The 20,503-nt window shown below is 35.6% G+C and overlaps 1 protein-coding gene across 1 annotated transcript in view; it reads right to left on the bottom strand.

The window, feature by feature from the left end:
• Positions 1-20,503, bottom strand: part of GPC5 (glypican 5) — a gene marked incomplete at its 3' end in the record, with an annotated part of 589,849 nt that overhangs the window by 496,189 nt on the left and 73,157 nt on the right. Inside the window, exon 3 of the mRNA XM_083855586.1 lies at positions 962-1,656. Within this exon, the coding sequence (XP_083711712.1) occupies positions 962-1,656 (695 nt within the window). The remainder of the gene's footprint in view (positions 1-961; positions 1,657-20,503) is intronic.

Genomic DNA, 20,503 nt, shown 5'->3' on the forward strand with positions numbered 1-20,503 from the left:
TTGAGCAGCAGGATATTATGGCTCATGAAGCTGGCTGGTATAAAGCAGAAAAAGTGGGAAATCAGTAGAAATTAGCCCCGTTATTATTTACTGATTACAGCGGGGAAGAAACCATTTTATCAGACTCAGGGTCTTAGTAAGAAATGAAGAAAGCTTTATTTATTATATTAGGCCAAGTTTGTTGTCAGAGGTAATGTCAGCTGCTTAGCAGAAGACACTGCTTTAACTTCAGCTCATCATGTATTGAGGCAGCCCTAGAAGTGCTCCTGCACCTCAGCTGGTGCCAGAGCACAGAGACACCCAGACACCCTTTTTAGGGCACACCATAAAACTAAAGGCATCTCCCCACACCAAACTATCTGATCCAGCATTTAATACAGATAACGCCACCGTCAGTGAAGTCTGCATGTAAGAATACAGAGAAAAATTCTGGATTAAATATAATACAGGAAAAGATCTGATTTTGGTACTTAAATTAACATATATATTCGCTTTTTTCCCTAAAGTATAGTAAAATAGTGTCCACTTTCCATAGCAGTATCTTAAAATTCTTCACTTCACACATTCACAGCTAACAGAGTTCTCACACAACTTTTTCTTTCTTTTAAGTGTATGGAAGGACTTATTTCATGTTACAAATGTACTGTGTTGCTTCCTCTGAAACATACAAAATTGTGCAAATAATATATGCAAAGTCACAGGTTCTTTAAGGCCAGCCACTGGTATCTAAAATAAGGATCGTTTACATTTATCATAATGTGCACATAAGGTAACAATCAAACAATTTTCTTATGTTCACGAAAAGTATTTTTTGTGCTCCCAGAAATTGCTTAGTCAAATAAAACTGAACTCAGATACAAACGTGCTCCTCACCATAAAATGGCCAAACAAATAACAGCTATCAGTGATACTTCTCCTACTGTTATGTTTGCCCCAAGCGTGGCTAAAACCAGTGTCTTACCTGCTCCAATAGTTCTGGCCCGTTGATCCGAGCCTGTACCAGGGCATCACGAACAAGGGAATGGAAGTTCAGCAGCACATGCTCAATGCTGTATGCTCCGTTCAGGGCTCCTGAGAGCTCCTCCAGGGACTGGATATACCCCCTCCAGTGGAGATCAACTTCTGCTACGTCAGCCAGGCAGCCTCGGATGGTGTTGAGGCAGTAGCCCAAGCAGGGCTTGCTCAGCGTCAGCCCCTGGCAGTGTGGGCAGTACTGCATTCTCAGCAAAGCTCTGCTGCAGGCTTTGGAGAAGCGCAGGTGATCTGTTGTATTGATCACTTCAATCCCCAAATTCAGAGCTTGCAGGAAAGTCCGGCTGGGTAAGAGTGATCTTCCCATTTGTCCTATGGCCTTTTTGGGAATGTTGCCAAAGGGCCTGATGTCTCTTCTCGCCACTCGGAGGCACTCCGCGTATTCCAGTGAAATGTCAGTCGGACCAGGGTTAATCACATGGTTGTAGACTACTGGAAACAGGGTGTCAAAAAATCTATTCACAAATTCCTCTGTGCTGACGTCTGTGCCAAATAAGAAGAGTCCAACATCTGTGAAAAACTCCTGCACATGCACAGTAGCCTCAGCAGCCATGGTTCTATATGCATTGCAGAAAAGTGTGCTTGTGTAATTCTCAGCCAGTCTGATAAGCATTTCAAAGGTTTCTGCAATAAATCAATCAATCAATCAATCAACCAATCATTATTTTTAAGGTTAAAAAAATAATAAATTAGAGTAACTACATAAAACAGTTACATTAGGATAACTTACATATATCCCAAATTAATATTTGCATTAGAATTTTTCAGGAGACAAACTTCTCACAAATTACGACAACTGTCTTTTCTATAAAGAGAAGTACCCTACAAGTAATGTTACAACACAATTAATAATCCATGTTTTCTTTGCAGATTACATTAAACACAACAACAACAACAACAACAACAACAAACCAGGAAAAAATTGTAAGCTGAGCTATTAAGTTACAAAATACAGCAAAGTCCTATGGTATCTGTCCATGTATATAAACATATTAGCTCTCTCATCTGACAACAGCAAGTTGCAATAGGCAGCTGAATGCTCTCAGTAACTCCAAGTCATTCCTCTCACCATGTTAAATGGATGGGGAAAAGTAACATTAAACAATATAAACATCATCTTTAACTCTTAAAGATCAGTTTTTATTTCGTGTCTTCCAGACAAAGCAGATGTTCCAAACACACACGAGAACATGATTTTAAACAGTGCTGTTTGGTCTGGCAAATGATATGGTCATGAACTGCTTTCCTTGGGAACTGATGGATAATCCCTCGTTAAGCCTCAAGAACTGCATAATTAATAAAGCCTGAATGGACAAACTTGCATTTCATGTTTGTGAAATGTGTCCATTAAGGTGGTAATCCTTAAATACACTGAGTAAGTGTTTAATAAAGCATTTTAAGTATGCTGGAAAAATATCCTCTCCTGACTTGATCTATGATGTGCAGTAAGAATAAACATCAGTTTTCAAAACAGAAGAAGTGCTTACAGAAAAGTGTATTGAGGAATTCCCTAGATCTGCCTGAAAAGGTTGCACTTTAGGGAAGGCAATGAAGCAATATATGGATCAAAAAGAAACTTAGCCTAGAGCTGAGGATAGAAACACAGAAAGACATATTACAAGTATTAACCCATTTTATACACTGAATGGTTACAACTCAGTAACTTTTATTTCAAATTTTACAAGTTTTCATGTATTTTTTTTCACATTTATTTTTACATAAGACTGTAAAAATAAAGTAAGGAAAAGCATGAACTACAGTTAATACTGTCTAAACAGTGATGTTAAATACAGGCAGAATCAAACAGTGTCAAACCACGTTATGCAATTTCTGAAGCAATTTGAAGACTAATGGTCAGCCACTGACTGAAAGGTATAGTAGTGGAAAAACCAGAATAAATGTAAACAAGACAAGACTGGCTATCACATTTTTAATAAATACCTTTGCATAAGTGGCTTCTAGTATGATAAAAAGTTTGTTCAGTTCAGGTCACCAGAAAGGATTCTTGGTGACACAGAGAGTTTGAAATTGCATGCTTTGCATGCAAAGATCACATATACTTTGTATTCAGTCTCTCTTTTTTCCAATAAAAATGAGATATATGCTTCTAAATCACAATCATTGCTCAGCTGTCTCTAAGTTTTCGTTTCATATTTCACGCCACTCTGAAATTGAATTTGCTGTTCTCTATTCTTCTAGCATTCACACAAGTAGGAAAAAAATTGTTGACAGCTGACAGTGAAGTCAGAAAGTGCATATCACTTGTGTGGGTTTTTTTGGTTTTTTTATTGCTATGTCACATACATATATGAACCTGTCCTTAAGTGAATTTTACTATAATCATTCATAGATGCAAAGTATCACAGTGATTCAGTAAAGGGATTAATTTGTTTCAAAAATCATACCCCTAAAGTCAGTGCCCTTCATGAAGTTATGTTCCCACCAATGGAGACCTACTCAATGCAGAAAAGCTTCTTGGGTTTATCCTGTGAGTTAACAAGCAGGAGTGCCAGCTGAGAACCTCTGCAGCTCCCAACACCTCCACCAGCCCCTCACACCTCCTACCTGACTCATTTCCTTCCCGAGCAGCAAATGAGGCACAACAGATCCACAGGGTAGATTAAATTTATCAAGATGCTCACTTTAAAGCACCTGAACCAAGGATGAGATCTCCACCAGCTGCACAGGCAGTTTGGACACCTGGCTCCCATGGAGCCACAGGTACATGAGAAACTAAATTACAGCCCTAAATTGTTAAATATCTAACTATAATACATCTCATTTTTATTGGGGGAAATAAGGAATGCAAAGAACATGGAAAGAACAACCTACTACAGAAACTTTATTTAGTCACCTAAGAGTGTTTGATAGCACTTAAAATAGTAGATGCCATTTTTTATTCGCCTGTCCAAAAGGGCATGTGTGTTCTGCAGGTCTTGTATCATATCTGTAGGCTCTTTATAAACATTTTGCATTTAAAATGGTACTAGATGGCTGTGCTGAGACCACTGACCTAAATTCTAGACATCTAGTTATCACAGACTTAACAACCCTTCATATAAAATCCTGGAGCAGCCCAGAAGAGCACAGACAAAAAAAAAAAAAATTGATTCTTGGTTTAGATAGCTTAAAATAATAAAATCTGAAGACTATTAAAGCTATTTTATCATTACTTTTCCTAGATGGAAACCGTAAAGTCTGTGATCTAAAATGTCTGTTACAATCCATGGCTGCAGTACTCTATTAACAACTGAACAAATATTAGTTGAAAGAATAAATCATGCTGCACATGGACAATCAATAGATTTTACAATGTGGTCTAAACAATAACAAATCTTTGATATTGAACTACATTGCTAGTGCCTCAGCAACCCCCACATGAATGAGTACAGTAATCAACTGCATAATTTACTGACTATTTCTGCCTTTCTAAATAGGATGTGATGATACTGGACACTTGTGTTTACAATTCTGCATCATGTTGTTTAATTGTAATTTCATGATTTCTTACAGAATTTGTTAATCAGTTTTTTTTCTACTTGCACATTTTCTACTTTATAACCATAGCTATTTCAGAGATTTGTTTTACTCTCAGCAAATTTGCAGACAGACAGCAAATCAGACCAATGTTTACTTTCAATATTGAATAGTCCCTGTGAATATCTTACAAGAGCAATCTATGTCATTTACAACACATTCTGATACTTCAGTGACAAACCAAGTGATACTGGCTCAATACTGCAAGCTGTAGCAATGTGTTTATCTTTTAAATCTATGGGCTGAGACTAACATAATCAGCATTAATTACTCAGTAACATAAAAGAAGTGATGAGTGTTCAATCAGTATAAACCTAATACATTTGAAATACATCTTAAGTATAACTAAGATGAGCTAGACAAGCTCTTTTTATTCAAGTGATTTTTAAATGATTTTTTAATCTTCAGGGTCAGTGTCTCTTATCTTCATAATTTATGAGATCTTTGTATTAACTGCTATACAATACCCTGTAGATACTTTGTGCAACCCTACTGTTAATAATGCCTAGTCTTTTCCACAGATGACATGTCAATTTTGCTTTTCTCTGGTGACAATTAAAACTATTGTTTGTGCACTCCCAAATCAAATTTCAGGGTTGTCAGTATTTTAACCAATTAGTTTTTTGAAAGAATCGTAGTTTTTCTCTTTCTGATTTTACTAAGAACAAAACATGAGGCTAGGAAATTTGTAGATGAGAATATAAAACTGTTTGGTTTATGTACAGCATTTTTTTGAGCTGATACTTCACACCAGTACATATATACATTATTTTTTGATAATAGTGTGTTTAACAAAGTGATTACAAAGTGATATAAGATAACTATCAGGTCATTACTTTAAAAGATTTTCTCTCTTCCCTTCCTTTAAGCTTTCAGTTCCTGAAAGCCATGGGTACTTCTAAATTATACAGAAGTTCCAAGGTATGAATTAGATCAGTGGATAAATGGGTTTAAAATAAAAATCAGAAGTATAGAAATGCCTTGATTACTAGAACAAAGAGAACAAAAAAGAAATCTAGTTTTTTATTCCTGGACATTAATCAGATTTAATGGAAATACTGCACAGAATAAAATAGAATTTGGATTAGATTTTAAACCACCCCTGCAATTCTCGTCCTTAATAGTTTTAGCAAAGTGTCTTTCTACTCTAGGTACCTTAGAAAATTAATTTGAAATAAATTTCTACAGAATCATGCTATTGTAAAACAACCATATTTTCTTAAATTTACCTTTTCTTTAAACAGATGTTCTATAAATCTGCTAAATGAGAAAATGCATAGTTCTAAATGCTGAGCACTACCTTTTGAAACATGTATGTTTATACTTACACATACTTAATGCAGATATAGTCTAATAAATTAAAAATTCAGTATTAGTAGTGGTCCAACAAGCTGTGAAGTCTTGTATTTTGGCAATAATTCACCAGCCTAAATTACATATTATAAATTAATTCACACTTAGGGTAACAAATAGAACGCAATAAATCATAACCAGACAGGTTAAAAGCCATCCTTGGTTTATGACATTGCATTTAGCAAGACTGCCTTTCACAGTCCAAAGGAGATCCAAAACTGATGACCCTGGAGTATCTTAAGGATCAGCCCATAATACATGGGAATCAATAATTAAAGCCAAACAAACCTGGAAAACCTAGCAATTTTACAAATTTATTATGATTCGAAAAATCCTATGGGAAAGTATTGCCAGCTGCCATGTATGTCTGGCAATCTTGTAAGTTTTCCTTCTGTTCATGGGTAGCACAAATAACCCAGAAGCATCATACTCCCTCTCCTAAAGATTTATAGCACAGTCAAATGTACCTTGCATACACTGTCCTTCTAGAGTCACAACAAATATCTCAGGTGCAAGTTACAGCCACGTAAGCAAAAGACATTCAAAAGTTATGAAAAAAAATAGTGGAGATGAAATTAATCCACACAGAATTACATTCATGATATCTTTGTTTAAAATACATCACACAGAGAAATACGTATAGGTGGAAAATTCAGTGTAGCTATTCCTAATTACAAAGTGACAGATATAATGCAAAATCCCTGAATTATTTACCATATCAGAAAAATGAGCTAGAAGAATCATGTCTTCAGGACATATAAATGAATTATAAAGAATGAACTCATTAGGGCATTACCTGGGAAGGTTATATGGGAGAGAGATCAATAGAGTAAGTACCAGTCAAATAGATTTGAGACTCACTGAAACTGCTCCTCATTAACACATACTTCAAATTAATCCATTTCATAGATTGCAGACTCACCAATGAAGTCAGTAAGAAAACAGGTATAACATTAAAACTGTAGCACAAGCAACTTTGTGTTGTCAAAGGATAGCAATGCACATCAGGCTTTTATAGCTCAAAGTACTCGTAACAGGCTGTAAAGTTTGTCAGGTCTTGCTTGGTCTTGAATTTATTTTAGCTGTCTTTGAAAAAAAACACAAATATTCAAGAAAGTTGAATTAGAATTGGTTGACCATTGCCTGAATTGTTCTGTGTTCAGCGGCATATTATTCATATGCTTAAGGAGTTTCCTACACATCCTGAGATTTTGAGTTTGGTTTAGTTATACTGTATTTTTTTTTTTTTTTAGTTGGGGCTTTTTGTGGTCTTTTTAGCATCAGGACACAAGGAAGTTGGCATAGGACAGCTTTAGTTGGAATGTTAATAGGAATTAGCAATCGTACATAATCACACATAATTCAGGCTATAAGCATTTTTTACACTAGAAAGAGCTGTTGCACTTTGAAATGAAACAGCAAATCGTCTCAAATCCAAATGTGGGTTCTTCCTCCTTCCCCCCAGTGAAATTGTGAGGACTCATAAGAAACTCATTCCCAAGTTAAGCAATACACACAGAATGTAGAAAATATGTGCTAAAGCCAGGTGAGACGAATTTCACTTATTTTCGTGCTATATCTTTTCACTAGTCTGAACTGGTAAGTGTACTTCTTGTTCTTCTTTTATAATCTGCTTAATATCATCACACAGTGTTAATTTTTGTTTACTAATCCTAACGCAACTATTTTGCTATATGGAATTTGCTTTCTAAATCAACAAATTTAGGTGTGTTTTCCTTTCCTTCTCCATCTTCTCACCTATGAACTTGAGAAATGGCCCTACAAGGCAAAAGGTCTCAAGTCCAGTGTTATGACATGATTCAAATCTTGTAATTTGCTTGAGGGTTTTTTTGTGGGTTTTTCCTTTCGTTTGTTTGTTTGGGTTTTCTTTTTTTGTCTTTGTTTTGCTTTTTGGAGGGGATTTTGTTGGTGTGGGGTTTTTTTGTTTGTTTTGTTTTGGTTTTGTGTTTGTTTTTCAATAAAATGTTTGAATAAATTTATTTTTTATCCAGTTCTTCAGAGTTACATTAATTTTTATAACTTAATGGAAATCATCACAATTGATTCAGATTATTTTTGAAATTTTCAGTGAAACTTACTGTTGTTGATTTTAAAATATCTAGCCTTTGAATTTGCTGTTTAACACACTAAGTCGTAACTGGAATGTTAAGTATTTAATCTTACCTTGACAGATCCTATTTTAATATTGAATGTCTGTCATATGAATGAAAGAATGAATGAATAATGCAAGGTTATCACTTTATCTAGTTATAAGCAGTGATTCCACTTTTCTCTCAAAACTGTTCTTCCCTTTTCTTTTCAGTCGGGTGATATCCTTTTAATAGTGATGACTATGGAACCATTCATCTTGTCATTTTGGAAGCACCATGAGCAGATTGTTTTCTATGGTGCCAGGAGAAGAAATAACTAGCAATTAACAGAGCTCGACCAAACCACTTTTTTTTCCTCTTGGATTCTGCTTATGTTCTCTCTGATTTTGCATTGCTCTCCAGGCAATACTTCCCCAGAGGAAAATATTTCTAAATTCTGAATATATTGCTTACTAACGTGGAACAAAATATGCTCAGAGTCGCAAGCAGAGCACTCCAGGGAATCAGAGCTTTAAAACTGGTAACTTATAACAAAATTGTTTGAAAATATTTTGATGTAAAATGCTGTGCATCGTTTGCAAACGGACGTTAAATTGATACTGATTTAAGATAAGCATTTTTATACATTTTCCATAATAAATAAAGACAGCAAGTCATCTCAGATGTATGAAAAGTGTATTATTCAAAATTTATACCAGGATGATGTTGAGATAGGAGGGCCAGGAAATTAATTGATTAGAAGGATAAATTCATTTCACATAATTCCAAACAATATATATGTGAGTTAAGAACCACTTCTAAGGCATGACAGATATCTCCGACTTTAGATGAGTACTTTAAGTTGAGATGAAGTGCTTGCTGCAAGTGCATGTTCCTCTCCCTTCTACTGAAGGGATGTGACACTGAAGCCCTAAGATTTTTGCAGGGAACTGGTATTAAGGGAAGTGTCCTTAAACATAATTCAGTACTGCAATTTATACAAATAAAGAGCTGAGATGATCATGCTTCTATAAAGTGGTCTTAATGATAGATAAATTAGAAACTTCTTATGCATTTATGCAAATCTTTTTTCCCTCTTCACACCTGTAATCTGCTTTTCTCCGAATGAAATACATGGTTGATTCCAGGGAGCTGCCAGAGCATGCTAACTTTATAGGAATTAATTATTAGGGAATCACAGAGAAATTACACTTGAAAAGAAAGAACAACCTCAGGAAGATTTCTATGAAGCCATGATGATGACTGACATCAGATGAAGCTTTTCTCTTTCTATTTAAAAGCTTAAAACCTGACTTTATTTTTTTCCAATTATCCCAGTTTTATGGTAACAATACTCACTCATCTTCAGTAAGCTGGGGTTTTTTTTATACAAATTAAAGTGAAATGTTAATCAGTTCTAGCAGATCCAACACTACAGATCAACATTTCTTGTACATCAAACAAGTAAATATATTCATTTTGTATCACTGAATATTTAATCTCACAGCTTTTATCTAAGTGCTGGTTGAGGTTTGGTGAATTCCTGCATCTGATAGTCTGAGGAATTCCACAGTAAAATTATCAGACCAGTCAGTCAAAAGAATTTAAGGATATTGTTTACTTGACATATGACTTCATGTAACACATTTCAAAGATCCTCCAGAGAGCTTGGTAAGGGATTAGATGCATTTATTATCTTTCAATTCACTTTGCTTAACTTTATATTTACTGAGAGAGGAAAAAAAAAAGTCCTTAAGGCATCTATGTTTTTCATGGAAGATTCAGGAACAATAAATTTTATGACTGTATCTATACTGTACTGAAGCTAATTGTGTGTTCCTCTGTAAATACTGCATATCAAGAAGGAAAACTGCACGTCCCTCTGTATAACTCTGGTATATTAGTGATTAATGACCTTATCGCTGTCAGTGACATGTGAAAAATTCTGCTTAACACAGGTGATACAAAAAGCATTTTGGTCTATGCCATGTATTTCAGTTCCTATTTTGGCACATGCTATAAAAAGGAATGAAGTATGCAGTTTCAAGTTTCAGACAGGTAAGTAAATGTAGCATTTCTCACTTGACAAGACAGAAACTCAAAGCAAGTGGATAACCAGGCAGCCAAATGTTCTCTTTTGCAATTACAAGCAGAAAACAGCATCTGTCAAAAATATAAAACTACAGTTCTCTGAACTGGTTAGGAAAGGACATACAGTTTCAGTATATAAACTCATCTAAATTAAGTGAAATTTGGAAGATATTCATAGTCTAGGGAAATCTCAGGAAAGAATAATTGCTTCTAAAACAACAGATGTACAGAATATTCTATGCAGCTGCTTTTGATGATAACAGCTTAAAAACAAATATCAATATGGATTGGAACAGTTCACTCTACTTTGATTCATCTTTCCTTATCCAGTATGACTCCTGATTTTAATATAATTGATTTCTACACCAACTTATTCTCTTTAGAGAATAAGGATTAAATAATACATGTTAAATGATCCATAGCTGCTAGTAGCTTTGGCACTTAGAATGAAAGAATAAAAGAATTTTTTGGGTTCCACTGAGACCCCTTCTGTCTTCTGCAGGCCATGAATCTCCATGCCCTCCATCTGCTGAGGGAGTGGAACAAAGGATCTCTCATCTGATTTTTAAGTCCAGCTGTCTGACCCCATGAAACCCTGCATTTCTTTTTATAGTCTACACGTTTTTAAGAAGCAGACTAAAATTTTTTACATCCTCTTCTTAAAAACCAATACATTTATACATATTTTAATGAGATTATTATCTCGTCTATTATTTTCTGGTTTTATTTTGCATTATGCCTTTTTATGACTATTAATGTTTAGTCAGAGCTCACTCAATGGACCAGAGAAAAAACTATGTTAGATTTAAATGCATATCAATTTTTTACTGTGTTGTAATATAAATATGGGTTGAGTATGGACTGAATATCAATAAATTATTCTCTTAAAATTTGTATCTTAGTGCTCTATAGACTTCACCAAGTTCTTTTCAAATACACAAAAGATAATAAGCCTTTTTAAATGCTGCTACTTTACTTTTGTTTCAGAAAGATTATGAGTATAATCAGTACATTATCTACTTTTACACTACAGCTTTACTTGCTTTCACCCTGCCACTGTTTGCAGATGCTCTGCTAAGCCCTGCTCTGCAAGTGCTGCTGCAGCACTCCTGACTCACACATTCTCAATGCATGTAATGCTTCCCAGGAAGGAGCTGGAGATATTAGCTGATGGAAGTATGTGTCTCTTCCAAAGAACAGGCAAGCCCACAGTAATTTCTACCTCAGGATGTGATTTGCCTCATCATGCAATGTGACATGAGGTATGCATTTCTGGCATCACTCAAAACTGGATCATTACTTTCCCATTCCCTTTGCAGCTACGTATCCTAGATTACATAGGACTGGGAGAGTTATCACTGAAGAATGACACCATGCAGAAACACAGGGCTAGAAGGCACTTGAGATGTGTTCTAATCCATCTGCTAAACCCAGGGCAGGTTCAATTAGATTTATGACCTTGTATTTTAACTTCTTCATCTAAACTATCCTTAAAATATACACATTAAAAGAGAAGCCACAACCTTCAAGAAAATAATTCCAGTGCTTCACCATACTCTCATTTGCTTTTACCAATGAGAACAAATTATTTTCTTCTTCCTCCTCTCAGTTATTTCAGATTAGATCCTCTGCAAATGACAGTAGACATCTCCAAAGACCAAATGCATCTCCAAAGCAGGTTTGTCTACATCTCAACTAGCAGAAGAGAGGATAATGGCATGATTCATCTGACCTAGTTTAGATGTCCACATGGAAATAAGATGAATCACACTGCTTTCCTCCTCTATTTATACAGATAAAGAGGGTCATTAGTTCAGAGAAAATGGGAGATGAATTTTACTCCTAAAAGCTAAAATCTTTTCTTTTTATTAAAATGAACAGTCTTCTTTCAGTCGTAAGGGGGGCACATTCCACCCTGATGTAGTTGAACTTAATTCTAAATACTACCAAAAGGAAGTCTAAATTGCCCAAATTATGTGCTTAAGTGAACAAGCTGGATGTTTAGGAGTTCCAAATTCATCTCTCCCTGACCAGCTGCTTCAAAAATGTTTTGCTAAACTATTTCAGAATTGCTTCTCTAAGTCATGTTTACTGTGGGAAACCATAAGCTTTATACATCATTTCAACAGAACAACTGCTGAGCCAGTCCTTCTTAAGTCTTCAACTCAATCTTACTCCTGCCTCAGTGCAGATCCCACATATGTTCCCATTTTGAATTCTAGCTCTATTTTCTAGCCTATGAAAGCTCTTGCTGCCTCCCCTCATTGAGAGCATGCTGTTTATTTCACCATTCAACACAGTGGGGAAAATGGTGTCTGTACCTGCCCAAGAACCACATATGAAGTGTCTTTTTCTATTCTGACTGCGAACACTTGCTAACCAATCAAATGAACATTTACAAAAACTTTAGTATCTGTTTGGTGGTAATTTAATCAAGATCATTCCCAACTTAGTCATGTGAATGCCATGTTGACGATCATAAAGAGACCTAGAAAAGCCAGTTGACTTAACATTTGTGCTTCTCATGTACCCACATTTTGGATCCATTTTCCTACAGGGAAATCAGATTAGTTTAACTCAACTTGTTACCAATAAATACAGTTTCATTGTTATTGCTTGGTATATTCTTCTTTTCGTCTTCTAAATAATTCAGCTTTTTATACCAAATAAATTAGGCTAAGAAGTCTAAAATGCTCTAGTCTCCTCCTTTTCTGTGTAACAAAAAAATAACACATTCACCCTTTTCAGTCTTTTGCTACTTCCAGAAATCCAAAGACAAGTACTAGGGCACTTCAGAATGTGTAATTGACAAAAGAAACCAATCAATGAACATCTTGTGGAAAACAATTCTGAAGTGACCATGCTTACATCTTACAAATGCTCCTACATAGCAGCATTTACCTGATACTGATAATATCATCTGATAATTACTGATAATATTACCTGACTGATCAACCTGGGTGATAGACAGATTTGAGCAAAACTAACTGTTTCTAGGGGATCCCAACAGGACATGTGGGAACATTTTGGCCTTTCCTCCTTTTTTTAATGGCTCTGCATGAGAATCTCACTTATGCCCCTGAAGTATCATATATTGTGATATGATTATTAAAACACATTTTACCTCTATAATACAAACGAAAAGGTTCATTACAGAGCTTTCAATTTTTTTATTGTCCAGTTCATATATATCTTTGAATGTATGCATGTCAATACTGATGAAAGCAGTTGATATTCAGTAAATAATGACAATGCCAAACTCAAAATCCTCAAGACAGCAGATAAAGATCACATCTGCTTATCACACCTGTCACATAAGCATACAGAGTAGTGATTCATCTCAGCCACCACCTCAGCTAAATACCATATTCTCTTTTTCTCAACAGTAGAAACTTACGGGATGTTTAAGGTATGATTCATCTGACACATTTTAGATGTTTATGGAAAAAATGAATCACACAAAAATATTTATGTGGGCATGAATCATGCCAAAAAAGTGCCTCTTTCCATTTTATACTGAGGGAGCCGATGGTGACAAGCTCATCAATCCACTCTATTATACCAATCATCATTAGTTTTGCTATTTCACATGTATATCTTGGTTATAAATTTATCTCAGTTACAAATATACTTATAACTTCCATACTGCTGTCTTGGAAGAGCTCTGTGTGAATTCCTGCTGTAGAAAACTAGATCAAACTCTCTTTGCTCCAGAAGTTTATTTGCCCAGAGATTACTTTCTTACAAGCAGATAAAATATTTTAAATTATGTATTCATCTAACTTCCTCTGCATGAATGCTATCTATATAATAGAATAAATTTCTGGTGAAAGTAATAAACTCTTAAAGAGAATATACAACCTGTACAGAGATGAACAATATGCCTTTGCAAGTTGGATGCCATGTTCCTTTTCTTTTTGATGTCATCTAGTTTAATGTTGAACTAATAGTCTTGTGAAATAAATGTGTATGTATCTGCTTTTTTTTATGCATATTTACCACTGTACATATAATTAATAGCTTACTCCCAGGTTTGTTTCAGATCACTCCTACTAGTTATTTCCAAGAATCCCTGTGTGGTTCTACAGACAGGCTTACTACAGAGACCACTCTGAGAAAACAGTACAGCTGAAACTGTGTAAGCTTCAGCACTCTCCATGCTCTTCCAATATTGCTCCTTAAAGCTTCCCATTCCGTTTATCTTTCTGACACCCCACAGCATACAGCAAAGTACCTAGGGTTTATTTTGGTGGGTGCACTGCATCCTTCCTATTACTGCAGAGTAAAAAATGTATTAAAAAAAAAAAAAAAAACCCACCCTAACATGTAAAATCAAGAGTGCACCCACAGCCAAGCAATACATGAAAACGATGTGGTCATCCTGCTCTAGAAAGAAGCCCTAAGTGGTGTGGACACGAACCACTGTATTATTTGCCTGCAGTCTGATATCTCTTGAGACCTGTGCAGCTAGCAATGCCAAAGCAGCAAACATTTAGTTCTGGGCAATCTTCCTTCTGTAATGTTGAAGAGAGTGCTGTAGTGTTTTCTTCCTCTTGTGTACCTTTCATCTCACTTCTCAATATTGTCTATATATAGTTTCAGAACTCCTCACAGGGCTCCCTCACCCTCTACTAATAGAGATTAAACAGATAAGAGGTACAGGAGAGAAAAGCAATACAAGTCGTACACTGTGCATTGTAGACTGGAAATAGCATCCCTATTCTCCACTAAATTTACCAAATGCCTTTTAGTTTCCTGCCAAATCCAGTTTGACAAGAAGATCAAATATTAAACTATTTTCTGAACTGGCCATTTTCCTAGTAGTGATAAAGTGAACCACACTGGAGTCTATGAAGAATGGGATAAAGACCCAAGAGCACCGATCTGCTGTGACCATCCAAGGAGAGAAATTTTTAATTTCAGTTCCAATGGTATGTTTCTTTTAAAAGAAACCCATGGAAATTAGTTCTACTTTAATCTGAGGGATGAATGATAATTCCAGCTCTGAACATAGGATATATGAAAGATGTAAAAACCTTCTCCATAACCATGAAAATCATCTGTCTTTAAAGCAATAAAAAACTTCCTTCTCAAATCCTGTGCATGCAGGAATTATTGCATTTCCAAATTAGCAGATAACATAGCATGAAAACAAGAGGAAGGTGAACAGCCAGGGAACTTCTCAGTCTCGAGACCTTTATAAGTGCCCCACTGTTCTCTTCAGTGACCAGAAGTTCATATGGGTAGTTTGTGCATATTTATTATTACAGGAATGTTCTGAGGAGTAATTTCCTTCCTCTCTTTATCTGTGGGTCTTAGTGGGATGGTATTTACAGCAGACATACAGAATCATGCTGCTTTTTCTTGAGACTCTTATGTATTGCTCCCAGTGGTTCAAGAAGGCTCCTCAAACCAGTATGACTGCTGATGAAGGACTCTCCTTTAAGAACAGAAAGTGCCCTCAGAAACTGGTCATTTGACCCAGAGAGAACGTCCCTTTCTCTTCTAGCTGGCAGATAATGCAAATCAATATACTTTTATATATCTTAATGCTGCTCTAAAATAAAGATGCAACCAGTCACATAGTAGGAGGCTCAAAAACAGAGCACGTGTACAAGGAACAGCACTTCAGAAGTGTGCTTCTGAAGCTTCAACAAGCATTACCTATGTGAAGCTGAGTATCAGAACACTTTTCAAACAACTGTTTCTTAGATTCTCTGACTTATTCCTATAATGAGGATTTTTCAATTTATTTTTTTTTCTCCTGACATTTTGCTGCACGGTTTGGCTCCATGTGCATAAATTGACTGGCTTTCTGTACGGCACGAGCCATAATCACGGGTAATTTAGGAAGCATGAAAAAAAGAAGTACCATGGTAAGAGTCATTATGGATCAACTGAAAATATGGGGTATAGGAAACTTTCATCTACATGAGAATAGATAACACCAACACCCATACATATTTTTTGAGGAAAGATGCACCATACCATAAACCATTCCACTGAGCAGACAGAGGTCTATAAGGACTCATATTATAGTCATAAGTCTTTATAGATGGCTATTACAAAAAAAAGGACTCAGAGAAGTAATGAAAAAAGGCAAAAAAAAATCCATACAAAAGATTTTTTTCCCCTATTTCAAATAGAATGTTCCATGCTTCTTGGGCTTTACTGGTTTTACCTTTTCTAAACCTACAATAAATAATAACACAACTCAAACATTGCAAAATTCTGGCTTTATTCTGTCTTTTATCTGTTGATGTCGTTTTTGCATCATTTATAACTTGCTGCTACAATCTCACCAAATCAATAGTTTTCAATAATAAATAAGTAAACAAATAAGTATCACTGTATGGCTTAGTTTATATGGGCAAGTAAGACAGCAATGCAGCTGTATTCTTCCTTAACAGTGTTCTTCTGGGATATAATATTTTTATATGAATAATAATATTGTCATTTGTAGTATCAAAATAACGAGACAATTACTGCCAAACGTAATTTTTTCAAAGTTTAAAGCAGGATTTATTTCACCTTACTTTAGCCATACAGAAGTCAAATACTTCACCTACCCCATCTATTTGGATAATCAGTGGATAATCAGATAGACACCTCCTGATATTTTATCCCCGAGGCAAATCTCAGGTTACTGATTAACTAAAAAGAGGTTTTAATTGTGCAAGCCATAGCTCCCGCTCATGCAATTCATCCTGATTATGGCAACCATCCATCTCAGGATGGGATAAGTTGAATTCTGGAAATCTTTTTCTTTCTTCATGAACTAGGCTGAGCCTAAATGCGGCAACTGAATAAAAACTCTTTTAGCTACTTTATAGGTGACTAAAATTAGGGAAGATAAATTCCACTCTTAAGAGTCTGCAAATTCAGTCGGGTTTAGTTCTAGGTGGATTTAGTACTGAGTTCTAGCTAGTACTGAGTACTAGCTCATGGGTCTTTAATTGTCACAAAGATAATTTCTACTAATTAACACACTGTCAGGGGAAAGGAAATTAAAAAGGGAACAGTATCTTGCTACAGGATTCTTTACTGTTTGGGAACCTTTAGATGTTAAGTATCTTTTTATCTACCAGTAATATGTTTTTAACATCAATAAATGCATGTTGCTTGTACAGCAACCATTTAAGAATTTAACACCACCCATTTTCCATTCCTACAGTAAGGATGCAACACACTGCTATTTCAATACAGGTTTTTTTCCTAAAGAATACTCTACCATATTGGTATTATTTTTTTATTCATCCCACAGAAATAGATATACTCCCATAGAATAATTCCCACAGGAAAGCAATACTGCAGTGAGAAGTCAGTAGTGTGCTGACTTTAGGGTACTTTTACAAGCAAACTACTATTTCCACTGCAGTCCCACTTGAAAAAACTTTCTGAACTGAATCTTTATTTCCAAAAATCCACCTAAAATATTCTAAGTACCTGGATCTCCATACACATTAAGATTCCAATTGGTTTTTTTGGGTTTTTTTTTTCTGAGTCTGGTTGCAAGACTAGCTAATTTCCTGAATTTTGGATAAAATCCAGGTATGCGCAGCTATTCCCTGTTCCAGAAAATAGATTTCACTTCCCTAAGAAGGTCTATGATCAAAACATGCAGGGGAGCAAGACATGAATGTAGGACTCCACTAATTATTAAATAATAACACTTCAATTTTTAAGAATGCTTGTATATGAAGTTGAGCCAGCTCTACAGAAAAGATTTCTAAGCAGCATCCAAGCATTCTGGAGGTCAATGAAAACCTCTTTGTACACCAGTGTTCTCTGGTCTTTCTAACTTCACCAGAATCTGAAGAGAACTGTGAGTTTTACCAACACCTGGGCCAGCAGAGACTTCTCCCTTCAGGAGAGAAGATGGAGAAAAGAAGATGGAGAAAACAGCTCACCCAGTTCTTCAGAGCATATTCTTTTCTGATAATCACTTCTATCTCACTTTAGGAAGATAATTTATTATTTAAAAGCTAAAGTCCTAAAAATATTCTTTTTGAGCTATCAGTTGAAAATAACACACGACATAATATATTGTTAATGCATAAGTGTAGCCAAGGTTGTGGCATCCATCTGTATCCCAAAGTGGCTTCCAGTACAGCATGGGACAGAATAAATAGCCTAGTTCCCCTAATGCTCCACAGATAATAGTTTGCAGACTAGAAGAAAAATTACCCAGCAACAGTTTCTAAGTTCCACTGAGAAAAATAATGCTATGTAGGATCACCTATTTCTGTTTCATCACACAATCATTTGCTGATGTTTGATCTCAAAGACTAGAAGGGAGACTGAGTTTAGAATCTCATACTGGTCGTAGTGATACAAAGTCATTATTTATTGATGTTACTGCCCCTTGATCTTTTTTGTTGTGCTGTACTACGTCTGATCCTTAACTGTGAAACACACAGGAAATTCATTCATGTTGCGCATTTATGGAACTCAGTGATTACTTCTTCCCAGGAAGGAAAAACCTGAGCTAGTCAGAGAGATCCTGGATCAAATGCTGACAAAAAAAAAAAAACATATTGCATTTTCAAATAATGTGTTAAGTATAAGAACACTTATCTGAAGGAAATCAATTATTTGGCTTAATAGTGAGACCTGTTTTGTTCTATTATTTAAAAAGCAGGAAAGAAATCTACTTTGGAGAAGAGAGTGTGAAAAGTTTTTAAAGCTGCTTGCATTTCAGCTTACATTTTCATGTTGAATGCATTAAAAATTATGAAATAAATGTATCTAATTCCTTCAGGTAGAAAGCAAGGGCAGCCAGATTTTCTATACTCTGTTCAGCATTATAGATTAGTACACGATATGACACTATCAATTCCTTGGAAGCCTTGGAAGCCAGGGCTGCTGTAGTATTTTGTGCTGAGATCAATCTAGCACACCCTGTGAGAACCAGGATCCAAAAGATTCTGGCATGGGGACCTCAAATTTTTGCATGCCACCACCACAGTTAAGTTAAAAGCTGAAACATTTGGAATTTAAGTGTTCCTACATATTTATGGACGTACACTTTTTGAGCACCTTCGGGAATTTAGAAACTGCAGAACCAGTAGAGTTAGGTACCAGCTAAATGGCATGTTTTCAGATTACAGTTCTGGAAGTAGACAATGAAGTTTTCTCCAGCTTCTGGTATTTGCTATCATAGTTTGTGAATGAGTCATCTAAGAATATTACTGTTAAATAGAATTTGACTTCTTCCTGGCATCACATAAAAGACAGTTATCAGATGGACACACTAAGCCTATTCACTCACTTGTATCAAGAATGTCTGCCAGTTTACAGGTTGATATAGAATATTATGCTTCATCAGTCTGTCACACATCACACTGCAATTTGTGTGTCAGATCTTAATGTGGGAGCCTATTGAGGTTGGTGCTTAACTACCATGTTTGGTGTTTAATTGCTTCTTTAGACTTAGTTTCTTGATCTAATGTTTTAAAGATGATTTGCAGACTTAGAAGCTTTGCTTTCACTGAGTGTCAAGTACTAAAACCTGAACAAAAATTCTAGTTTTCTTACTGTGTGATAATAAATAATACAGTGTACAAATCACTTGTCAGTCATAGTTACAATAGCAATAGTGGGCAATTAAATAGCACTTCAAAATGGTGTTTTTAGTTGAGAGAAAAGGTTAGACTGCTTATGCTATTAAAAGCTATCCAGTCAAAGACCAAACCTACTAGATTCTTGGATAGGTGCTAAAGTTTTTTTGTAAAAAAACTTTACCAGCTTCTTCATCATGCAAAAATGGCTTCATTTTCAAGTAAATATCTACTTCTGAGCCATGTGTGTTTCAGGAACAGAAATACTGGCAGACTCCATACAAAACTAATGGATACTATCATCATACATACTTGTATGATAGGGTATTGTACAGAATCTACTTCATAGTACTGCAATACAGTGAAGCTATAGTGGGAAGCTGTTTTCTGACATGATAGATTGAAATGTATGGTATGTTATTAAGAACTGAGAACTGAAGATACGGAAATAGAAGTAAAATAATTAGTATTTCCCGCAATAATGTAGGGTAGTTAGGATTGCTGAGTAGTACTGAGAACTGTGAAGACTCAAGTTCCAGTATCCCCAAAATTATGAGATGCTGACTATCTGTGAAGATTTGCCGAAGTCCTGTAATTCCCTTGGTTAGAAGACTCCTCTTAGACCAGTAAGTACAAGCATTAACCCAGAACTGCAGTGTCCACCACTAAACCATGTCCCCAAGTGCCACATCACCGTGTTTTTCAAAAATGTCCAGGGATGGTAACATACCATTTCTCTGGGCAGCCTGTTCCAGTGCTGGACAACCTCTTCAGAGAATACATTTTTCATAATACTGAGCCTATATCTCTTCTTGCACAACATGAAGCCATTTCCTCTCA

This window comes from Zosterops lateralis (genome assembly GCF_965231275.1).
Source record: "Zosterops lateralis genome assembly, chromosome: 2".
Classification (NCBI taxonomy): Eukaryota; Metazoa; Chordata; class Aves; order Passeriformes; family Zosteropidae; genus Zosterops; species Zosterops lateralis.